The 25,090-nt window shown below is 45.7% G+C and overlaps 1 protein-coding gene across 3 annotated transcripts in view; it reads left to right on the forward strand.

The window, feature by feature from the left end:
* KHDRBS3 (KH RNA binding domain containing, signal transduction associated 3) overlaps positions 1-25,090 on the forward strand; it is a 243,801-nt gene that overhangs the window by 78,543 nt on the left and 140,168 nt on the right. For all 3 annotated transcript variants that reach the window (XR_015309932.1, XM_086966255.1, XM_086966256.1), the window contains exons 3-4: positions 17,161-17,277; positions 18,196-18,342. Coding sequence is in view for 2 of the 3 variants with exons in the window: in XM_086966255.1 (XP_086822381.1) it covers positions 17,161-17,277; positions 18,196-18,342 (264 nt within the window). In the remaining variant the exon portion in view is untranslated. The remainder of the gene's footprint in view (positions 1-17,160; positions 17,278-18,195; positions 18,343-25,090) is intronic.

Raw genomic sequence — 25,090 nt, forward strand, 5'->3', positions numbered from 1 at the left:
CTAACAGTTCACAATTGTTCAACCGGGCCATTCAACATAATGAAATAACAGTTTCCCAACATGTGCAAATCGGCCTCTCATAATCAGTTAGGTCTCACTTGAAAGCTGCCTCTCTTCATCAGTTAGGTCTCACCAAAAAGAAGTCTGGATCCAAGATCACCAACAGACCACGCTCTGCTTCAGGTGTTGAGATCTTCTCGTACATATGCACCTGCCGACTACCCCAGTGTGGTAGCCCAAAAGATGCACTCCACTGGATACACAGTATAGGTTTCATGGTTCAAGTTTATTCCATACAGAAGATCTCATCCATCACAGACAGCAGCTTAAGGCCAACTGTCACGACTCTAACAATCTCCTTAAGCCCCCTGAAGACATGCATAGTATTCCAATGGCATGTACAGTGTTCCTTTGAGGGATATTTAGTGACACCCATGGTGTTCTGTGAAGGCTGACCTAGTGGTTCACAGATGTTACTTGAAGCCAGACGTATGCCACACAGCAGTTTCAAAGTCTTAGGTAAAAATAACACCAAAAAACACGCTGGACCAAATGTGTTTTTCTGGTTGTGCCAGACTGGAACAAAGTCATAAGTTCAAGCCAACCGCAATAGACCCCATGCCTGTTACAGGACCGAGATTGACTTGCTGAGTAATGTACTTGGCTGTAGTTAGAGGGAGATGCGAGGTCCTGCATTGTGTGGCATCAAGTTGTGTAGGTTCCGGTTGGGCCGTTGGTTAGAAGCTGCGAGATGCTGCATTGAGTTGCGTCGTGCTGCATAGGTTCAGATGGGGCCACTGATCTGGAGCCTTTGTTTCAGATGAGGCTGACGATCAGGAGCTGGAAGGTCATTCATTAAATTGTGTTGGGCTGCGCTTGCCGATGAGACAGACTTACAGGAGATGTGAGGTGCTGCAATGCGAGGTCCTTAGTCAATATGTGTCATGCTGTGTTGGTTCTGAGGTAACCCACAGGGCAGGAGGAGTACACTCTAATGTCAACTAAGAGTCCAGGACATGGAAGCACCTCTTGGGGACAAGCCGTTGGAGTCACTGTGGTGGTTCTTAGTTCAAGGAGTAGGTTCAGCCTTTCTTCCTCAAGCAACAGGGCAGCAAAGAAGTCCTTCTTGCAACATGCCCGTCTTTCTAGTAGCAAGGCAGTTGATCAGTCCTTCTTCTGAGTCTTCCAAAGGCCCAGAATTGATCTAAAGAGTGGGCCTCAAGGTCCAATATTTATGCCTGGTGCCAGTTGGAGAAACTTCCCCCACATCTGGTTCTGGAATTTCCTTCCTTCACCTTCCCAGACCCAAAGATGTCTGGGGTAACAAAAGGCTAGAGTGAAGTTCTTTGTGAGTGCAGGAGGAAACCCCATATGAAGTGCATGTGTGGTATTTGACAGCTCCTCCCCTACCTTTCCTGTCACGGTGGCCCATCCTGCCAACACCTAGTTCCCCTTTGTGGCACTACCTGGGAAGGAAACGCAAGCTCCAATTTCCTACTACACCTAATTATGTGACCCAGAAGACAAGTTGCAGCCACCAAATTGTTAAGACGAGAAAATGGCAACTTTCAAAATTGTCATTTATAGAATTGTGACTTTAAATTTGACTTTACCATTAAAGAGGATTTTAACTTTAGAAATCAAACATGACATTTCTAAATGTTCCCAAGCAAAAGTTTTTAAATGTATTAAGGTAACCCAATGTTATCATATGGGCGAGCTAGGCCTTGCAGTAGGTACAAAATTAAAATAAGAGTTTTTCACTACCACAACATGGAAATCTAAAAAGTACAAGTCAAATTTATTAAATGCAATCATTCTGCACCGTGGGCAGTTTAGAAGTCCCTCTAGGGGTGACTTACATGTATTAGAAAGGAATATTTAGGCGTGGAAAAAAGGTTTATTTTTCAAAATGGCAGTTTAAAACTGCATACAACCCACCATGGCAGGCCTGTGACATGTTTTAAAGGATTACTTAAGTGGGTGGCACAATAAGTTCTGCAGGGCCACTAGCAGTTACAGGCCCTTTGCACATGTTCTACCAATTTACTAGGGACTTATTAAATGTGCTTATCAGGTGTAGGACAATTTTACCACGTTTTAGGGAGAGAGCCTAATCACTTTAACACTGGTTTCCAGTAGTAAAATGCACAAAGTCCTAAAAGCCAACAAAACAAATTCAGCAAAACAGAAGGGCAAAGGCAAAAGGTTTGGGGGCGACCCTGGAGAGAGAGCCTGGTCCAACAATGCTGAAAGACAATCAAAGCAGATGCTAGCCTGAATGTTATTCTTTACTTTTTCAAGTGACAAAAATGTCTAATGCGTAGCTTCCATATGCATAATAATCTGGTGATAAGCATTCAACAGATCAACCGTAGAGAAAAACTATAATTTGTCTATGTAGATAACATTTTGTGTATATTTGGGAGTGTGTGAGGATCTCCCAAAAGCATTCCTTCAATTCATGAATATAATGCACGCCCTCAATTAACCATTTGGCTTGCGTGACAATACAGTCGAACTAAGCCAGTCTAGGTTCTGGGGAGCAAGATGGCGGCGGTGTAGTGTGCTATGTTAGTGACCTTTCCCGGCTCCGACTGTTTTGGGAGAAATGGAGAAGAGGGTGAAGGAAATCTTGGTTTCCCTTAAGGGCAAGATGCTGGAACTAATATACATCAAACTGGCCAGCATTACCTGAACAATTGATTGGCTGCAGTTCCATGCAGGACGGGGGAGGCTGTTCAGCGGCTGGCATGACTGGTTAGCGGCTTGCTCGCTTGGAGACTGAGAGGTCGTTAAAGGCCACAGAAAGGAAGGAAGCCTTCAAAGGAGCGGGGCTAACCCTCAGCGTCCGCCCCAGCGTGTCTGGCAATTCAGAACAGGAAAACAGTATTCAGAAAGAAGACCTAGGAAGTCCCCACACCAGCTGCAGAGAAACCTGAGGCAGGAGTCAGCTGCCAATGATCAGATGCTGGTGTCACAGGAAACAAAGGGTCTATAGTCTAGTGTTGAAATGCTGAAGGAGAGGCCACCCTCGATACCGTACATTTTTGTAGGGAGGGCTCTGGGACTGACTCTAAAAAATCCTGGTCAATCCAGCATGCTTACATTTGTACCTGATGCGTACATTATGAAGTTTGGCAGCTCTCCCTTGAGAACTATAGGTACTGATATACTGCCATTATCCCTCCCACAAAGGGAGGGTAACATGGGGGAGAGGTGTATATCAAAGGAGAGATGTGAGGAGGCCAGGCTGGTGGGGCTGGAGACTCCTACAGTACGGATGGTAGATACAACAGCTCAGGTTTTAATGATCCTGGGAATTCGGTTGTTCGCACAAGAAGTCAGGAGCAAGTGGCTCTACCGCAGGAAAGAGGGTCTCCGAAAGGAGCTGAAAGTTTTTCTCACGGATGTGTCAGATCTCTCTGGAGTAAATGAGGATTTGACAGAAGAAGACTCTTCCCCTGATACCTCGGGTAGGATATTAATAGCAGTCTGGCTAAACCATCTATGCAAAAGTGTATGGTCTTGTTGAGAGGGTGAAGTGAGAAACTGAAGGCAAGTGGAAAGGGGCTCGCATCAGACTCAATTAATATTCAGCAGCTAAAATGGGATTATTCTGCCACACATCAGATATACAATGAAGATAATAGGAAGAAAATGGATACCCTGCAAGGGTGGTGACTGCAGGCACTGGGTTGGCAGCTACTCCCACCATTGATTTGCTCTACTCATCACTGAAACACATGCAAGGGGAGGCGAGAATCGAGAATAAAAGAGCTCATTTGGCCACAAAGTAATTACGGGGAGCATTATGCAAAGTTAATAAAATCTGCTCCGAAATGACTGAACAGATTTCGGCTGTTGAGGAACGGACTAAGTTATTAGCTTCAGGGGTCGCAACAGTAGAGAAACAACAGAATACTCAGAACTCTTAACTGGCAGATATGATGTGGAAACTGGAGAACTCGCCAATGAAGAAGTAATTTACGGTTCCTCGGCCTGGCAGAAACCGTGGAGGGAAATTTTATAAGGTTATTTATGTTGAGGCTGTTGAAGGTGGCCTTTCCAGAACTAGCCCAGTGAGATTGGGAAGCAGAGGTGTAATGGGTTCACTGCTTCCCTATAATACTATTGAAAAAAATAGGCAATCCAAACAATCCCAACGAACTGAAAAGCCTAGAGCATTTCTGGTCTATTTTGGCAACTTTCCTTTACACCAAGCTTTTTTCGATGAAGCAAGACCAGAGGCAAATCTGTCATTCAATGGCCACACATTCTTTGTCTGGCCGGACTTCTGCCATGTGAGTTGAGAGAAGGTGGGACCTATTGCAACTATTTGCACACTTTCTGTGACTCGGTTGTGAAGTCTTCCTGAAGAATCTGGCTCGTGTCAAGGTTATATTCAAGGGAAAGACACGGATATTCATGTTAAAGATAAAAACTCAGAAGTTCCTAAAAATGATCTCTGATGGTGCAGGGTCGGGCTGGTGGTCATGGGTATTTCATCCATCTGGTACTTTGCTTGTCTTTGAGGTGATAGCATATACATCTTGAAAGGGGTTCCTCTTCTTGTTTTTTGTATGATTAATGGAGGGTTATGATGGTTGGGTTGGAGCCGGGGGAGGGGGGTTAAGGAGTGGTATGTTAGCAGGTGGCTTCACTAGGGTTATTGCTGACCTGCTTGCTCATAGTAGGGAGGTGGGTCAGGTGTATGGGTTTGGGTGGGGGGAAGAGGTGATCTGGGGTGGTGAAGAGGGGGAGGCGGTATCCAAGCAGGCCAAAATGGCTTGTTTTCATGTAGCAAGGTTACTGGCAGGTCATGTTTTTTTTCAGATTATAGATCAGTAATCTGCTAATAGCTATAGTTTATATTTTGTGGCTTATCCAATCCTAGGAGGAAGCAAAGGGTGAATTTAGACCTACAATATCTGTAAATGTAGACATTGTGTGCATGCCGGAGACCCATATTGAAGGGGGGCAGACAGCACATTTTGGAGTTTTTGGGCTATAAGATTATTTGTAGTACCTCACAAGGGACTCACAAACGCAGGGTGGCAATTCTTACACAGAAAGGCAAGAATCGGTTCTTTAAAGCCAGGGCAGATAAGTATGGTAGATGGGCCATTACAGAATGTTGTCATGCAAAAGGTTCTTTTACACTGTGCTCTGTATATGGGGCTTTGGCAAACGACCCTAAATTGTTTGACTGGCTCAACATTGAATTGGCTGGGTGGCTGCTTGCATTGGTGATTTGCAGAGACTTTAATATAAACGTTAAGGGGGAGGTTTAAAGGCAAACATCAAAGTTTACCAGGGACGTAAACCCAGTGTATTTCGGCCTGTGACTCAGTTGGGAATGACCCTTGGGTTATATGACGTATGGGCGAAACAGTTTCAGAGGACCCCTATTATACTTTTTATTCCCCATTGGGTACATTATCGGCTAGACATTTTTTGATTTCCAGTCGATTATTACGAACTTGTCGGATATATAAATACCTGTTGGAATATAAATGTTTTAGCTGTGTTGTTTATGCATTGTACATCTTAAGTTAGCATTCGCTGCACCTTTTTATGTTTAGCCGCCATTTTGAGCCATGTTCGAAATTAACTTATTTTTCTCTGCCCCAGATGAAAGCAGCTGCAATCGTTATGTTTCTCCAAGGTTGAGCTTTGCTGTACTAATGAATACACTGTTCTTATTAGCACATACTTTTCCCACTAGATAGACCTGCTGTCACCCATAGAATGGTGGGCACAGGCAGAGTGACCTTGGCATCGAGATAGTATCTGCCCGGCCTCAGGATCGAAGTTCAACATTCTGTATCTCCTTTGTTCAACTGCTACCAACTGGAAATTTCCCGTCAGGGTGTGCCTTTATTGGTTCTGAATTGTATGTAATGTATATCCATGCTTGCAGAAGTCAGTCCCTCTGCAGTAATCCCAGGAGGCTGGTCACACTGGACTCTGCTTCAGTGTATCTGAATAAATATACTTGGTTTGTATTCTAATCTGTCTGACCGACTCTTCATTTGTATGGAAGGCTGAGAAGTGGTTGTGAGTGTCCTGGGTGGCCCTAATCAGATCACTTCCTCAAGGATAATATCTGAGCACAACCCTTTAGTCTTAGACTTGGATATACACTCACGTCCTACTGGGGATCAGGGCCGGACTGGCTACCGGGCAGTTGTGTGTGCTGCCAAGCTGGGGACTGTTTCTGATAGATACATCTGCCTTGTGGATTCCTCACCTTGTGAATATCCCCTTGCGTCAGCAACATTCGGAAATTCTTTTCGTAGCCTCGCACCGACGTGGACTTGGACGTCATAGAGACACGGCATCGCACGCGACTCCGCCGACGTCACCGACGCCCATAATAGGCCCACGTCGGCGTGATGACATCAGTTCCCTTTTTTCCGCGTCGTCAATGCTAACGGTTTCGGGAATCTCAGTAGCCAACTGGTGACTGTGTTGCCTTTTTACTTGCTTTTTGCTTCATTGTTTCTTGTATCTTCGCGATGTCGACAAAGAAGACCGGCTTCAAGCCCTGCAGGGAGTGCGGGAAGATGATGAGCATAACGGATCCGCACGATGACTGCATCTGGTGTTTGAGCTCTGATCACGATGTGGATGGATGTTCATCTTGTCAGAAGATGAACCCGAAGGCCCTTAGAGAAAGAGAGACCAAACTCCTGGTAGCGAAGCTGAAGGCTGGCAAGGGAAGATCTTCGAGGTCTCGTTCTCATAGGGCGAGGTCGAGGTTGAGTTCGAAGTCTAGATCCAGATCTCGAGAGGAGTCGACTTCGAAGTCACCTTCAGACCATGCATCGAAGTCGAGGAGAAGACATAAGAAGTAGAGGCATGAGTCCAGACGTCATTCTGGTAAGGAGTCAGGCTCGAGGTCGCCGAAGAAGATACGTTCGAAGGTGGTCACGCTTGAAGTCTCTGATCATGAAGGTGAGGCCTCACCTGCGGAGTCGCGGGTTCAGTCGCCGGCTCCGACTTCGAATCCGTCTCCGGCGCCGTCCCCGGCCCGGGAAGAGGAAGAAGTTCAATTGGATGCGGATTCTGCGCCTGTCGAAGAGCCGACTCCGAACCTTCCAGAAGATCAGCCTGAGGGTTTTCAGCCACCCTTCCCAACCCCAGGCCAGGACCCATCAGCGTTTTTAAACGAAATGTATGGCGTCTTTACAAGGGCGTGGAACCCCTCTGGTGCACCTTCGGGTCCCACGGGTCCACTAGCCTTCAATTTAGGAGTTCCTCACTCCTATCCTCTTGCTCCATTCATGCCCTATATGCTGGCTCCGCCGCCGCATTGGCAATTCCCGGCTCCGCCGAGGTCGTCGACGCCGGTTCGGGTGTCGCCTGCTCCAGATCCACCTCGAGAGCATCCCACTGGGCCTTCGAATTCGATACCGACGTCGGTCCCGACTCCGTTGGGTTCGTTGGTGGATCCGACTGCGAAGCATGTTAAGGAGAGGTCCAGAAGGGAGGCACAACACCTTTTGGAGGAACAAAGGTATATAGAATCACATCCTGATATGGAGAAAGGTGAACTTGAGGAGGACTGTTTTGAGGATATGGCTGACGCTGGTAGCTTGGATTTCTCTCCAGAGTGGGAATTGCCTTCAGGCTCAGATGCACCTTCTAAGGACGTCCAGCCCTATCATGTAGTGATGAGGAAGGCGGCAGAACTTCTGCAATTGACTTTACCAACGGTGGAGTTTAAGTCCAATCTTCTAACAGAAGTTTTACATTCACCTAGCTCTGTGGTAGAACCATTGCTACAGTTTAATGATGCCTTAACGGAACCAATTATGGAGGTGTGGAAAAAAAACAGTCAGCTCCTGCAGTATCTAAGAGTGTGGCTAGAAGATACAGGGTTGCACCTGTAGACCCTGCTTTTCTGACGTCTCATCCATCACCTGAGAGTCTAGTCATTCAAGCTGCATGTTCCAAAAGGAACGTGAGTGCCTTTCCACAAGGGCCGGGTAAAAAAGAGGCAAAGAAACAGGATCAGGTGGCTAAAAAGACCTTCTCTTCTGCAAGTATGGCGATGAAGTCAACTAATGCCACTTGCCTTATGGGCAGGTATGTGCATGCCCTTATGGATACTATGCGTTCATTAGCTCCTAAGATCCCTGATGCCAACAAAAAGGATTTTGAGGAGGTTTTATCAGATGCACAGGCTGCGGCATGCCAAGTGATACAGAGTGGTCTGGACACTGCAGACTCAGTGGCACATTTCATGGGCACGGCGGTTGCCACTAGGAGATCGGCTTGGCTGAAATCTTCAGACTTTTCGGCAGATGTTCAGACGGCCTTGCTGGATCTGCCGTATGATGGGTCTGGTCTCTTTGGCAAGAAAGCTGATTCAGCCTTGGAGAGGTTTAAAGAAAGTAGAGCTACTGCTAAATCTTTAGGTCTCCAGATCAGAGGTTCTTCGACCAGGAATTTCAGAGGTTTTGGACGCTCTTCCTTTCGGAATTACCGACAAGGGCAGCAGCAACGGCAGCAACAGCAGCAGCAGAATACCTTGTACAGATCTTACAGGGGAAAGCAAAGAACTTGTCTTCGTGGACGTCAGGCCTCTTCCTCCTCCACCTCCTCCAATCCCCCAGCCTCAGAAAAGCAGCCCTAGGTCCGCCATTCGGGATCATGCGGGTCCGGTGGGGGGATCGAATTACCCACTTTCTACAGGATTCGGAAACGGTTACATCAGATCTTTGGGTTCTCAATCTCGTAGAAAATGGGTATGCCCTTCCCTTTCGGGAATTCCCTCCCAATTACCCTCCTTGCCAAGGTTTCTGCATGGAGGAACACCTGTTGCTTCTACAGGAGGAAGTACAGACTCTATTAAGAAAGGGTGCGATAGAGGTGGTCCCAGAGCAGGAAAGGGGTCAGGGATGCTACTCCCGGTATTTCCTGATTCCCAAGAGGGATGGAAGACTTCCTCCAATCCTGGATCTTAGGATCTTGAATCTCTATCTGAAACAAGAGAAATTCAAGATGCTCACCCTTGCTCAGGTTCTTCAAGCGCTGCTGGAAGAAGACTGGATGGTGTCGCTCGACTTACAGGGTGTGTATTTTCACATCCCAATCCTGAAGTCGCACAGGAAGTATCTACGTTTTATGGTGGGGTCGCAACACTATCAGTTTGCAGTCCTTCCTTTTGGAATTACTACTGCGCCTCGAGTCTTCACCAAAGTGATGCGGTGGTGGCAGCACATCTCAGAAGGTCGGGTATTCCAGTATTCCCCTATTTGGACGACTGGCTGATCAAAGCAGAGTCATCGGAGAGAGTGCTCCAGCATCTGCAGGAGACAACCCAGTTGTTGTACAGGTTGGGTTTTTCGATAAATGTACCCAAGTCTCACCTGGTGCCCTCCCAGCGCATCCTGTTCATAGGTGCTGTACTGGACACAACTGTATGTCGTGCATTCCCTCCTCCTCAAAGGATTCCGACATTCAGGAAATGATTCCTTTATTTTTCAAAGGAGCGGCCGTTCCAGTCCTGAAGGTCCTTCGTCTGCTCGGTCTGATGGCTTCATGCATTCTGTTGGTCAACCATGCACGCTGGCACATGGGGGGACTCCAGTGGTGCCTCCGCAGGCAGTGGTATCAGCACAACGGAGATCGCAGGGAGTCAGTAAGGATCTCCAGAGAAGCTGCAGCAGATCTGTCTTGGTGGGGCGTGGAAGGCAACCTGTCTCAAGGGAAGCCTTTTCATCTGCCTCCTCCGGTGGCCACATTGATAACGGATGCATGCACTCTAGGGTTGTGTGCTCACCTGAGGGGACCTGGAGGTCAAGAGTCTTTGGTCTCCAGAGGAAAGGTTACTTCATATCAACCTTCTGGAATTTCCGGCGATACGTTTGGCGCTCAAGGCCTTCCTCCCTTCCCTTCGTGGTCGGTCAGTCCAAGTCCTGACGGACAACACGACCGCTATGTGGTACATCAACAAGCAGGGAGGAGTGGGGTCGCAGTGTCTCAGCAGGGAGGCTCTGTGGCTCTGATCCTGGATTCAGGACCATCAGATTTGTCTGGTGACAAATCATCTGGCCGGAGTTCTGAATGATCGTGCAGACAGTCTCAGTCGGGAATTCTCGGCCGACCACGAGTGGAGGCTAAATCCGGAGGTAGTTCAAGACATCTTTCAAATGTGGGAAACTCCTCGGGTGGTCCTGTTCGCCACTCACGAGAATGCTCACTGCCCGTCTTTTTGCAGTCTCCAGTATCCGATGAAAGGAGCCTTGGGGGACGCGTTTCAGTTGAGTTGGGGAAGACAACTCCTTTACACGTTTCCCCCATACCTTTGATTCTTCGGGTTCTGAGGAAGATTCGCCAAGACCAGGCCCAAGTCATATTGGTCGCCCCGGATTGGCCAAGAAGGGTGTGGTACACAGATCTTCTCCACCTCTCCTCACCCGCCGCTCCGTCTCCCTCTCAGGGCAGACCTCCTCTCTCAGATGGAGGGGCAGGTTCTACACCCCCACCTCCAGACAATATACCTTCATGCCTGGAGATTGAACGGGGCAACCTGAATTCCTTTTCTCTTCCACACGATGTGGTGGATGTCATTTTATCGGCTAGGCGTGACTCCACTTTATTTATTTATTCCTACAGATGGTCTAAAATTGTCACCTGGTGTGGAAAGAAGTCTGTAGACCCTTTGAAAGCCCATTTATCTGATATTCACAAATTTGCTCTCTCTCTGGTGCAGCAAGGACTTGCTGTTGCCACTGTCAAGGGTTATCTCTCGGCCTTGTCGGCATTTCTATGTTTGCCGGACCCGCCGTCCCTTTTCAACTCTCCTATAGCCTTAAGATTTTTGAAGGGTCTAACGAATAAATTCCCTCCTTTATTGTACCTCAGTGGGACTTAAATCTTGTTTTAACATTCTTGATGGGTGCTCCCTTTGAGCCCTTACACAAGTGTCCTATGAGACTTTTTACTTTTAAGACAGTCTTCCTCATTGCAATTACGTCGGCAAGGAGGGTAAGTGAGCTTCAAGCTCTTAGTTGCAAGCCCCCTTTCTTGACCATTCGTGCTGAACGAATGGTTCTTAGGACCAAGGCTGCTTTTCTCCCTAAGGTGGTGACTCCCTTCCACCTAGGACAATCCATTACCCTCCCTTCCTTTCATCCTCCACCACACCCTTCCAAGGAGGAGGAGAGGTTACACCGTCTGGACCCTAGGAGGGCGGTGAGCTGTTACCTGGACAGAACTAAAGACTGTCGTGTGGATGACCAGCTCTTCATTGGGTTCGCTGGCTGCAAAAAAGGAAGAGCGGTTCATAAAAGAACTCTTTCAAGATGGATCATCCTCTGTATAAAGATCTGCTACTCTTTGGCCGTAAGGAACCTCCAGAGGGTATAAGGGCTCATTCTACAAGAGCTAAGTCGTCAACCTCTGCCTTGTCAAGAGGTGTTCTTGTAGAGGATATTTGAAGGGCCGCAACTTGGTCCTCCCTCCACACTTTCGCGAGGCATTACTGCGTGGATACCGAAGTGAGGAGGGACGGCCACTTTGCGCGCTCTGTCCTCCAGGACTTTCTGGTTTAGGAGAGTGGACACCCTCCTCCGGGAGTGGGGACTGCTGTGGGCCTCTATTCACACGGTGAGGAATCCACACGGCAGATGTATCTATCAGAAGAACAAGTTACTTACCTTCGGTAACGCTTTTTCTGGTAGATACAGTATCCGCCTGTGGATTCCTCACTGACCCACCCGCCTCCCCGTTGTCCACTCTTCTATACCAGAGAAGCTGTATTGTTTTTGTTTTATGGTTGAAAGAAAATGTGTCATTTCAAATGTTTTCTTACATTTGCTTCACACTGTGTGTGTGCAACCTTGACTTTCGTGTACTGTGTATACTATGTATGTTTCTACTTTCATTGGTCCGTCCGTGTGCCTCGAAGGCACGGAAAAAAGGGCGGAACTGATGTCATCACGCTGGCGTGGGCCTATTATGGGCGTCGGTGACGTCAGCGGAGTCGCGTGCGATGCTGTGTCTCTATGACGCCAAGTCCACGTCGGCGCGAGGCTACGAAAAGAATTTCCGAATGTTGCTGACGCAAGGGGATATTCACAAGGTGAGGAATCCACAGGCAGATACTGTATCTACCAGAAAAAGCGTTACCAAAGGTAAGTAACTTGTTCTTTTGTTGATAGGGACCTGCGTGTGAAAAACAAAATTTGTTTTGCTTTTTTTTATTTCAATGCGCACGCAGGTCCCCATCAACGAAAGAAGCCCCCACCACAGAGAAATTAGCCCCCATTCTCGGCAGCACACACAACTACCCGGTAGTCAGTCCGGCCCTGCTGGGGATTAGTCTTTTGAGAGGGCCCTGCTGCTGGATAAGGACTATGTTAACCACATGAAAAATTAGATTCCAAACTTTATGGCCAAAAACTTTAGGAGTGCCTCTATGGGTATAATTGAGAATGCTTTTAAAACCAAGTTTGGGGGGAAACTTCAAGATTTAGCTGGTCCCAACAGAAAAGGGAGAAGCGGCATTTGCAAGAACTTTATCTAACCTTATCAGTGGCTGAGGTAAGGTTGGTAGAAGCAGTATTAAAGGCACTAGGAATTGAAGAGGCCCAGCTGAATATGGTATTTTCAGTAGATATATTGGTAAAAAATGCAGTGGATAAAACACAGTCTGGAAAAATAAAGCTTATAAATATATACCAAAAGAGTGTGGCACTTATTAGCTATTCGCACTAGACAGCAAACTGCTCACAGCGAGACTAGGGAGATCTGTGACCTCGGTTCTGGAATCACCTCTGATCTGGACAGAATACGGGCAGCCTTTCAACACTTCTTTCAGCAGCTATATGCGAGGAGGAGGTGGAAGCGAGAGATATATAGGGGCATTTGGATCAAGGTACTTAGGAAGTTCTAAGTGAAGAGGAGTGCAAGTCTCTAGAGCAACCTATTTCAATATAGGAAGTCACATCTTCCATATCTAATCTAACATCTAAAAAAGCAGTGGCAACTGATCTTAAAATGTATATCCTAGAGGTATTCTTGCAAATTCAAAGGGCGGCAGCCCCACCAGATTAATGGGCCTCTGCAAAGATTGTTGTCTTCCCCAAAATGGGAAAATAAGTGCTGGAGCTAGGGTCTTATCAACCAATTACTTTCATCAATTGCGATACCAAAATGTATGCCAAGATTGCAGCCATACAATTGTCTAGCGAAATAAAGAAAATTGTGCCCCCAGTACAACACAGATTTATGCCAGGAATGGGCACAGTGGATCATATTCGCCGGATCATCATGTTGTTTGACGTGGCCAAGATATCAGGAAACCATATCTGTGGGTGGTAATGGACAAAAAGGGACTGGGGCCCAGGTCTATTAAATCTATTAAAACATTATATCCTAACCCAGCAGCTAAGTTTACATTAATGGAGTGAGACTCTGAGATGGTGGTGATTCAATTAGGGCACAAGACAAGGATTTCCCTGCTTCCTACTTTTATTTGCCCTTTATATAGATCCCCTAATTGGGAGAATTAAGGGTACTTTAGCAATCTCACCGATGTATATGAAGGGCTGGCAAACTAAAATCTTGGCATGTGCTGATGGCCTTGCAATTGTTACCCTGGACCCTGCTGAGGCAGTAAGGGAAATTTAGTTGGAGGCAGCTCAACTTAGTTGATTTTCTGGGTACTGACGTAGGGCCCTATTACGATGTCGGGCTGGGTTTCCTCTGCCCAACATCATCAAGGTCAAGGGGCTGAACGGCAGCCAGTCGACAGCCCCAACCTACTAATTAGGATGCAGCCGTACATGTTTGGTCTCATTCCTATACTTTAGAATAAGAGCATGCATTCTGACCGGAATGCATGCTCCTGTTGTAAAAATGCGAGGTGCAGTTTATCCCTGCACCCCGTGGCAGACACCTAGGTGCGCGCCACAAGGTTCAGAGATTGACCGGGGCCACCATATGTGCCCCCTCGGCCTCCAACCAGAGACCTAACGCCAAAGAGGGCCAACACCCTTTCTGTGCTGGAAGGTTGGCACAGAAAGGCTGCCTCCCCCTGACATCTTAATCTCTCAGGCGGGAAGAGCTGTACTTCAGATGACTGAAAGCATTCCATCTGGCCTTTAGTTATTACCATTTTATGTTTGTGCTGTGGACGGGGTTGGGGTGTATGGACGAGGGGGTGGTGTGCCCACTGCTGAGTGCGCCTGGCTGGGCGCAGTCCCGACCAATCACAACACCGCATGCAGCGTTGTGATTGATTTAGGGGAGTAAGCCTGGCTGCCTGCTTCCTGTTCCTATCGGAGGCAGGAGAGCAGGAGCCGAGAAGGTGTTTGGGTGAGGGGGTGGTTGTTATTGGGGCTGCTCTGCTCTCTAAGCAGGGCAGGGGAAGAGTGATGTGCCTAGTCCCGCGTGCGCAAACACTGTTTGGTCGGCCCTCTCGGGCCGGCTAAATCACTCATGCTCACTTTGCCATTCTCCATGCAGGCTGCATGCAGTATTGTGTTTGGTTTAGGGGAGGGAGCCTGGCTGCCTGCTTTCTGTTCCTATCGGAGGCAGGAGAGCAGGAGCCGAGAAGGTGTGGGACCCAGCCTCAAGGGCGACCTCCCCCGTGACTCACCCTTCCCGTATGACCCCCCTGCACCCGCACGCATGACCCCCCTGCACCCACCCGCGAGCCATGCCAGCCACAACTGAGTATTTGACCCTTCGGAGAGAATGGGGGGATTGGCAGTCCCTAATATCTGATTATGCTACTGGGCATCTTCACTGCAACAGATGGCTGTCTTCTTTTTTAGATAACGATCCTTCCATGTGTTATTAGTAATTGATAGGGTAGAAAGCCAGGGGATGCCTTTTGCGGCAAGTAGATTTTGGGAATTTCAAGAGAGTGCGGTTCAAAACACTTGTGTGTGCGTATCGAATATTGTCTGTTTTTTGGTAGAAAATGCATATTGGCCGTTTTTATAAACACCCTTTCGAGAAAGCTCCCTTTTTCCAGATATCCTTTGGGATGCTTATGTCAGACAATGGAAAGAGCAGGGACTGTTCTTTCTGGGGGATTTTGTTGATGATTAAGGTATACCCATATTTGAAGCTGTTAAAAATAACTTTCATTTAGGGCATAATTAATTTTTCAAATATTTGCAGATAAGGGATTTTTTACAAAAGGAAAGGAGGAGGACTGGACTGGTTCTGTAGGGTGGATATATTAAATGCAATAATTGAGTAAAGGCCGTCAATTGGGGTTTTATATAAGATGCTGAACAGTAGAATGGTGGATGATATGGATAAGCATATTAGACTCTGGCAGGAGACATTGTAGACAGGGCCGGAAAGGCTGCTGGGCGTTTTGGAATACTGCAGAGTTTGAGGCTGATTTCGTTGATAGGGACCTGCGTGTACTGAACGAAATTCGTTTGGCTTTATTTATTTTGAATCACACGCAGGTCTCCATCTACAAAATCAGCCCCCACCACAGTGACATCAGCCCCCAGCTCGGCATCATTCCAAACGCCTGGTAGTCAGTCCGGCCCTGATTGTAGATGATCGATGGGGAAAGCGTGGCTTCACTCGGATTGGCCCGCTCAACTTTTATGTCAACCAATATGCATTATAAGACTTGGTTCAACCTATATATTACTCCAGGGAAAATTCTCAAATGGGGAGGAGTATCCGGCCCGAACTGTCCTCGGTGCCAGCTTTTTGGGGCGGACCTTATTCACATGTTTTCAAAACGCCCATGCTTGGAAAATCGAAAAAGAGATATAAGCGGATTGTTTGAGGTTAGATTGGATCTGCGCATTGTGGTCCCACCCCAGCTAATCTTATGACAGGTACAAAAGGAAGAGATTCCGCCCATGACAGTACTAAGGCTTTGTTCCTCCATCCTGCAACCAGTTGTTGGCTTGTCTTTTATCTATTTATCATATAAAGGTGGTGCTGCATTGTCAGAAAGGTAGACGGTCCAAAAAAAGTGGGCTATGAGCCTAGGCACCAATGAGGGAATGGATGGCGGCAACATCTGAGGGAGAAATGCCAAGGATAACGGGTGAAGGCAATGGTGGTGTTGGTTAATGGGGATATGATCCTGAGGCAGGGAGGCACAAAAGCACATTGTTGAGTGTGACACCCCTATGATGAGAGGGGTGATGCCATAGGATATGCTAAGTCTTGTATATCAGCACTTTAAATATTTGATGAATTCTCAATGGTTGCAGAATACTAAGTGTTCCTCTTATTTGTTTTGTCTTTTTCTCTTTTTTTTCCTAATTTGTTTTGCGTGCCAGCTCTGAATTTCTATCTGCTGGGATCGAGGAGGGGGAGGGCTGGGTGGGCCGCATGTTGGTCTTAAAATTAAAAAAATTTAATAAAAAGTTTGATTTAAAAAAAAAAACTAAGCCAGTCTAAGGCCTCAGTTCTCTCAATGACTTGCTTCTCACACAGTCTGCTGAGTTCTGCCTCCCATCCATTCCTTATTTTGATCTTGCTCATTTCAATGTTCATAGTTCAGTAGAATTGAAGCTGTTTTGCACCTTGGTTTCTTCTTTTTTCATTCTAGAATATACAGCAGCAAAAACTCAAATGGGTGTTCACTTGCAAGTGAACTTTAAAAGTGACCATGAGAAATACCTGGGAGATACGTTTTTATCCTGTTGAACTGAAATAATCTCTTCACCGTTTAGGTGTAATTTAGAGAAATGCCTGCACGATGAAGATGCAGTAGGTCTAAGGAATCAGCGTTAATATGTATGCACCCAATTTTCCAGTTTCAAATCTGCTGTGTGGATGGTGCTGATGAGACGTTAACTCCTCCTACGGTCTCCAAATTCTGTATGAAAAATAGGTCCTACCAAAGCGTTCACCAATATTTATTAGGGTCCCAAAGATGCCAATGTAAAGATGAATATACCTATATTTGTTATGTATGTCCAAGCACTTTAGCATGAAACTCTAAGAACACATCATGCTTTTTTGTTACAAACTGTTCATCCTAAGTGTGCTAGAATGTTCCATTTGGTAGTTCTTCATGCTACTTTATTAATGTTTTGCTTTCCATTTTTGCTATTTAAAGTATATGTTCATCAGTTATTATCACATATTTGGTCGGTATGTTGAATGTCCTAAAGACCCTAATTATAAAATGTTCTTTTTGTCTCCTAGTTCAACTTTGTTGGTAAGCTTCTGGGTCCACGTGGTAATTCATTGAAGCGGTTACAGGAAGACACACTAACAAAAATGTCCATTCTTGGAAAAGGGTCAATGAGAGATAAAGCAAAGGTAACCATTTTCATTAGTACATTAACAGTTCCATGATTGTTTCCAGCAAGATTGCTGGTCCAACATATGTTCAAATGCACATACCTCTTGAATTAATTCAATTGTTTCACTTTCTTCATCCTCACTTGTAAAACTGATTATTTGACTCTATATTACCTAGTATCCGTCAATGATCTTTTTTAGTCCCTTTGTGGTAGAAATATTTTAGTTACGTTTCTGTTCTTCATTTAAACTAAATGTGTATGCATGGATAATTCTGATGTATTTCTATAGGTATACAACCTTTACAACAAAACTTTTACCACGCACTACCATTACAACGCAGTCACTACAACGCAAACCATTACAACGCATTGCGCTGGGGGGCACTCTAGGAGAGGGAATAAGTTTAATTTACTATCCAACACCTTCCCTAGTGTCCACGGGGACTGGAGTTGGAATAGTAAATTTAACTTTTCACTATCCAGCACCCCAAAGCGCTATGCGTTGTAAAGGCATGCGTTGTAAAAACCGCGTTGTAAAGGTATGCGTGGTAAAAGTATGCGTTGTAACGACATCCATCCATTTCTATATGCACTCCAGCCCAATATAATCCTGACTTGAAAGAAGGATGCACCTCTAAGATTCTTTCTTTTGTTTAGTAGTTAGATTCTAGTATTTTACATTCCTACTGTACAAAAGAACATTTCTTTCGAAGCTGGCACACTGAGATGTAGAATTTATCAGATTTAAAAACATGCTACAGTAATATCTGTTAAAAAAACACTTTTTCTGCTATTTTTCGTGAATAACCTTCATTAAATATATACATGTATCAAAAGAAGCTAAATGGCCTCTATTAAAGAAATTGAAAATCATAGAAAATAATATTTTTTATCATGTTACTTTGTTTAGATATATGTGTTTTACTTCTGTTAGGAAGAAGAATTAAGAAAAAGCGGAGAAGCAAAGTACTTCCATTTAAATGATGATCTTCATGTGTTAATTGAAGTATTTGCACCCCCAGCAGAGGCTTATGCCAGGATGGGACACGCTCTAGATGAAATCAAAAAGTTCCTTATTCCTGTAAGTATGTAATTCTATGTAATTGCTTTTCAATCTTAAGATTGGATTTATATGCATGCTGAGAAGGTGTCTACATGCAGATGATACAGATGGTTTTGAGTTGAATGAATGAATGAAGGCGTTTTTGTAACACGCAAACTTTGCCCCGAAGGGCGTCAAGGCGCGGAGACAAATACACAGAATGTCCAGGCTACCAAGTGCATACAAAATACACAGAAGAGCAGACAAGGTCTGGAAATAAGGTGTACAGTGATGTTGGCGAATGTGCAACAATGGGTGCATGTGTGAACGTATGCTGTTGGAAACACAGGCTGGAAAAAAATCCCATCAGACCACCCTTGATGGTGGATTTCACGTCATGTGGGATGTTTTACTGATCATTCCATCTCACAACTGACCATTTAGTGCCGCTGTAGACATGGATGTCGGTATTCTAGCCGTGATGTCCATTGTGAAGTAGTATTTACTAAAGTGCAGTGCAAAAATAACTGTGATAAATAAAATTGACTACACAGGCGCTGTGCAATGTTCAAGACGCAATCTATGTGTCAAATGTTAAAACCACGCCGAGTAGTACGACTACCCCATGGCGCTGTGCAGGACGGTCGACATGTTTCAGCCTAGGGGGCTTTTACCCTGGCTTTCTTCAGGACCATAGAACAAAGCTACTGCAACTAAGAATAATGTGTTTGAAAGGGATGGACAAATAATGTACTACAAAGGTTACATATCTACCAGGAACGCCCACTGGAAGGAGAGAGGAGCATCTTCTTCCTGGAAAAAATGTTTACAAAGCACTATATTATACACAAGCAACTACATGTATACACAGAGGTCATGCCAACAAAACACACACCTGCCTGAATGAAATTTGCATTCAGCATTATGAACAAGCATATTAGCTTACACCGCATGAAGCATTTCTTCACACTGCTACTCACCCAGCTTTGTGTGGGTGAAGACCTCACCTCACCCGGCGACCGCTCGGGAGAATGAGGCCCCGCTCTGTGGTGTAGAAAAAAGGAACACTATAAGCGCACAACTCTATAGTGTCCAAGCCAATTGCTCTACACACCAACCCAACAGACGTGTGATAGTCACCCAACTGTTAAACCCAGGATCCCACCCTTTAGCCAGACACTAAAATGCGTAACGCTATGATGTAAAACATAAAACCTCTTAATGGTTTCTTGATAACACCTAGGCACCTGCCTAGAGCCACAGTGTTGCCTAATAGATAGGGTACCTACTGAGGAGTTGTACATAGTGAGGGGCTATTAAAGTACCCAAAGCTAGCAAGCCAAGATGTCGTTACTAAGGGGCACAGGGGGCCATACAAAACTCCTATACTCAATAGCATAGGAAGATAACTAATAGCGAAGGCTTCATCAAGGGACTTACCTATCCGTCGGTACCCCCAACGGTGACTCGAGCGGAAGTAGAGGTGTATGGTCAGACCACCCCTGGTTGTTTTATAGCTCCCATCCACTTAGGTGAGGCAAAAAAGGGGCGTTGGAATACTGCCAATGGAGGGCAAACGCGCAAAGGAAAGCGCGAGTAAAGACGCGAGAAAAAAGAGACTCTGCTCTCTAGCACATGCGCAATAGCCAACATTCCAAGGATGGCTTGTGGACAAACGCGCAAGAGAGACACTGCTCTATAGCGCTTGTGCAATAGCCGGTTTTACGAAAGATGACATGAAATTGTCATCGCATTATAATTAGCAACCAAAAACAAAGATTGCATTTTGCTAATTGGCGCAGATAAAATAAAAACAAAGGCTTCTTATAGAAGATTGACTCAATTAGGCACCCATCTTAATTTATGCGCATGGCTAATTGAAAGACACTATGTGTGTGTCTTGCGCCCGGTGTACCTAAATGAATCTCACTGAGAGGGGGCGTGGTGGACTCGTAGGCTTGAGTCTCCCAATTAAGAAACCCTATTTTGCGCCATACGTCCAAAAGCTCGCCTACACTTGTCACATAGGATGTAAGACGAACAGCTAGTGAGCGTCCGCATTATACAAATGCCAAAACGTAGTTCATGACAGAAAAGTTCATGACAAAAAATTTGGTGCTAATTATTCATTAAGCATATATATACACAGGGACGATCTGGCCAACAAACCCCAATTATAGTGCTTGCCTCTTAAAATTGGACTGAGTCCCAAACAGAGTAATTCATACATGGAGAGACGCTCCATGGTGGAGTATGTCATCTAATTGAGGGACCATGAAGAGCTGCTATACGCTGGAGCGTAGTGAGATCCTTATTAGGGATCAATATGCTTGAGATTTAAGGAGTAGTTCAGTATCATCAAGTGTCAAGGAAAATGGGTTAAGGGCTGGGTGGACAGAAGGGGTCCGCACACAATTATGTTAGGTGAGCTTTACGGGTGCAACAGAAAATGTGTTGCAACCAATTAAGAAGACCCGCAACCAACCGGTTGCTCTTGAAACTAAAAAACAAAACATGTATGTGGAGGGTCAAGGGGAATATTTAACGACCTCTCTGCTCACTCCCCTACACTGAGATACACAGAAGAGCAGACAAGGTCTGGAAATAAGGTGTACAGTGATGTTGGCGAATGTGCAACAATGGGTGCATGTGTGAACGTATGCTGTTGGGATTTTTTTCCAGCCTGTGTTTCCAACAGCATACGTTCACACATGCACCCATTGTTGCACATTCGCCAACATCACTGTACACCTTATTTCCAGACCTTGTCTGCTCTTCTGTGTATTTTGTATCTCAGTGTAGGGGAGTGAGCAGAGAGGTCGTTAAATATTCCCCTTGACCCTCCACATACATGTTTTGTTTTTTAGTACCAAGTGCATAACCATAGAGCACTGGGAACGTAATCACTAATATGCCTGAGAGAAAAGCCAAGTCTTCAGGTGTTTTCTAAAAACTGCCAAAGAAGATTGACTTGAGAGCTCCAAAGGGAGGGAATTCCAAAGTTTTGGAGCTAGGGTGGAAAAAGCTCTACCTCCCCATCTTGCCTTCGCAAATCTGGGGACCGAAAGCATGTTCCTGGATGCTGAACGGAGAGTTCTTTTTGGAGTGTAGACACATAGAAGGGACCTTATACCCTCTGAGCCCGAGCCATGTATAGCGCTGTGGGCCAGACAGAGAAGTTTAAAAGAGATCCTAGAGGAAATCGGAAGCCAGTGAAGATCCCTTCTGGCCATGGTTACAGAAGCTAGTCTAGGAAGATTCAAAACCATCCTGGCCGCTGCGTTCTGTACCATTTGAAGACGGTGGATGGAACACTTGTTTATGCCACTGTAGAGGGCATTACGGAACTAGCCTAGATGACACTAAGGCAACCGTTGCTTGTTTCCGAGCTGCCTGGGATAGATATGGGGCGATCTTCCTCAGTGTTCTAATAGTGGCACAGCAAGTGGACACCGTTCGGCTCACCTGTGTGTCGAATGAGAGAGCCGGATCAATTAGGACACCAAGGCTTCTAGCCAAAAGGGTGAGGAGGGGGCAGTCCCCCAGGGAGGGTGGCCACCAATCCTTTGATCATAAGTCTTGGCTGCCTCCAAAGACCATAATTTCGGGTTTATCCCCGTTCAATTTCAAATAGTTGCGCACCCTCCACTGGGAGACTGCCTCCATACAAGCTCTAAATTTGGGAGCCGAGTCACTTACCGACTGAGTGATAGATACCAAGATCTGGGTATCGTCGGCATACGATAACACCTCCAGACCGAAGGATCTCACCACTTTGGCAAGTGGGGTGATATATATGTTAAAAAGTAAGGGGCTCAATGAAGAGCCCTGTGGTACCCCACATTGCACTTCTTGAGGGACAGAGAGAAAATTGCCCATTTTGACTCTCTGCTCTCTATGATATAGCAAGGAGGAGAGTAAGCTAAGGGAAGTGCCCTCTACTCCAATATCCATAAGCCTGGAGATCAGGATTGACGGGGACAGGGTATCAAACTCTGCTGTGAGATCTAATAACACTAGCAGCGTAGGATGTCCCTTATCCAACTCCGTACGGATATTGTTGATCACCACCGTAAGGGCAGATTCGGTGCTATGAGCTGCCCGAAACCCATGTTGGGAGGTGTCTAACAGGTTAGTACTCTCAATAAAAGCAGAGAGGTTCCGATTGATGTGAGACTCCAATATCTTGGCTGGGGCAGGGAGAAGGGAGATTGGACGGTAATTTTTAAGTACTCCCGGGTCCAGAGAGGGCTTTTTAAGCAGTGGTTTGACAACAGCCGTCTTCCAAGATGAAGGGAAGATACCCTCACTGATAGCCAAGTTTATAACCTGCAGTAGGGGAGGGAGAACAGACACTCTACAGGTCTTCAAAGTTCTTAAGGGACAAGGGTCAAGGGGCGAGCAAGACTTAGTGGAGTCAAGAAGAAGGTCAAGATCTTCCAGGGTCAAAAGGGGGAAGCAGGAAAGCTGCAGTTTAGAAGAAGCAAGGACGTTCTCGGGATGGGGAAAGGCACCCTGCGTTGGCATGATGGGGCATGCTTCATTGGCATCCAACTCATGGTTGCGAATTTCGAGGGAGGCATAAATATCCGCAATCTTGGAGTGGTAGAAACTCGCGATATTATTGCATAGTTCCTGTGTTTCGGTGGTAGGGTCAGCTATTTTAGGTGCCGATAAGGAGTCAATTATATTAAAGAGGTCTCTGGACGATTTAAGGGAGGCCGTCAGATTTGTAAAATGGCTCCTTTTTTCCTCAATAATGGCTTTCTTGTAGTCTCTAAGTAGAGATTTGTGAAGAGCTTTTCCCGATGGGTCAGGATAGGCGTGCCAAGACCTCTCCTGTTGTCTACACTTCTGACGAAGCAATCTTAAACGGTCAGAGAACCAGGGTTGAGAGGGGCTCTTGCGGGATGAGTAGTGCCGTTTAGCTGGGGCAAGAGTCTCTATAGCATTGGCTAGAGCATTAGAGAGACCGGAGGCAGCCTCGTTGGGATCCGATAGAGAGAGACGACTAAGAGCATCCAAAAAAGGTGCCAGAGTGTCATTATTAATCTCTTTATACTTTCTTCTGGTTTCCCACACGTTGCACTTGGATTTATTGGTGGGAATAGGATTAACTTTACAGTGAAAGGGGAGTGCCCAATGATCGGACCAGGAGAGAGGGATTGGAGTACCAGTCGAAATTCTGGCGTCGTTTGTGAAGATGCCATCCAACGTGTGGCCAGTAGAGTGCGTAGGGTCCTTGACCAATTGGCCCAGACCACAAGCAGCTAGACTATCTGTTAGTGCCACCGTATCCTTGTTATCTATGGCCTCCAGATGGAAATTGAAATCACCCAGAATGCTAAAATGGGGCTTATCAACAAAGGGCTCTATTAGTTTAAGTATATCCTGGGGAAAGGTAGTTCTGGGACCAGGAGGTTATTGGGTAAATAATTAAAATACGTATATTTCTGGATGAGGTGCTAAATCGGGAGAAGGAATCACTGTTGTAGTTTCGTCCAACATAGGGAAATACTAGTGTATAAACTTCCAATGGTGGTATTAGACCTGTTGGCCTTAGGTTGGTCTTCCCTCAAATATTTTGCCTTTGTCCTTTATTTTGCTGATCTCGTTTTTGCTGGCCTTAGGACTCTGTATCCTTTACCACTGCTGACCAGTGCTAAAGTGCATGTACTCACTCCTTAAAACATGGTAACAATGGCTTATTCCAAATTGGCGTATTTTATTTATTTAACTGTCTCTAGTAAAGCGGTACTTCATGTACCCAGGGCCTGTAAATTAACTGTTGCAAGTGCCCTGCAACACTTATTGTGTCATTCACTTAAGTAGCTCTGTAAACAGGACTCGGACCTGCCATTGCAGCCTGTGTGTTTAGATTTAAGCTGCAATTTTGACCTGGCAAAATTAACCTTTTTCCAGGCCCAAGCCTTCCTTTTTAATACATATGTCACCCCTCGGGTAGGCCTTTGAGAGCCCAGGGGGCAGGATACAGTCTATTTAAAATATTGGGCATGTACTGTTAAGTTTTACATTGTCCTGGTAGTAAAAATATTAGGAGTTTTGTACTACCAGGACTGCCAGGCCTACCTCTCCCATAAGATAACATTGGAGTTACCTTATTATTAATGCCGATGGGATGATGTAGGCCCACTTTTTCCTCCGGCCCTGATCAGCTAGTCTGGTGGACGTCCGGTAAGCGGATGTAGAGCTCACCGCTTTATTATCCCAATAGAATGAATCGGTTAACGGGTTATGATTGCTTAGATAATGTTGTAAAACCTCAAAGTCTAAAAGTGTGGGTAGCAGGCAACTAGAGACAAAGATATAGTCAATTACACTTTTGTGCCCTCCCCCCTTAACGGTGGGTGTGTAAGCCTCCACAGGGTCATTTTTGGTCACCAACAAGTTCACCAGATTAAACTCCAAAATGAGACTGTATGCCACTTCCCCTTGGCATATGTGTTTAAAATGCGCCTGTGTTACAAAAGGCCTTTCAAAATCAGATTACCTTATTATTAACACAGCAGCGGCACAGATGCAGGTTTAAATCTCCCACCAACATAATTAGAGTAAAGATTGGCTCTGACAGAAAAAAGTCACCCATAAAACATTCAAAACTAGCTACAGCTCCCGTTCCACCTTTCGGGGAAACTGCATTATAGAAATTGATAAGGAGCAGTCTACGTTTGTTAGGAAATATTAAAAGGGTGCCCAAAATAGTTTTACATTTAGACTTTATCACCTGTACTTTACAGTTATATTCTAATTTAGTTAGAGTCGAAAG

The sequence above is a fragment of the Lissotriton vulgaris genome, chromosome 4_1 (genome assembly GCF_964263255.1).
Source record: "Lissotriton vulgaris chromosome 4_1, aLisVul1.2, whole genome shotgun sequence".
NCBI classification, from domain to species: domain Eukaryota; kingdom Metazoa; phylum Chordata; class Amphibia; order Caudata; family Salamandridae; genus Lissotriton; species Lissotriton vulgaris.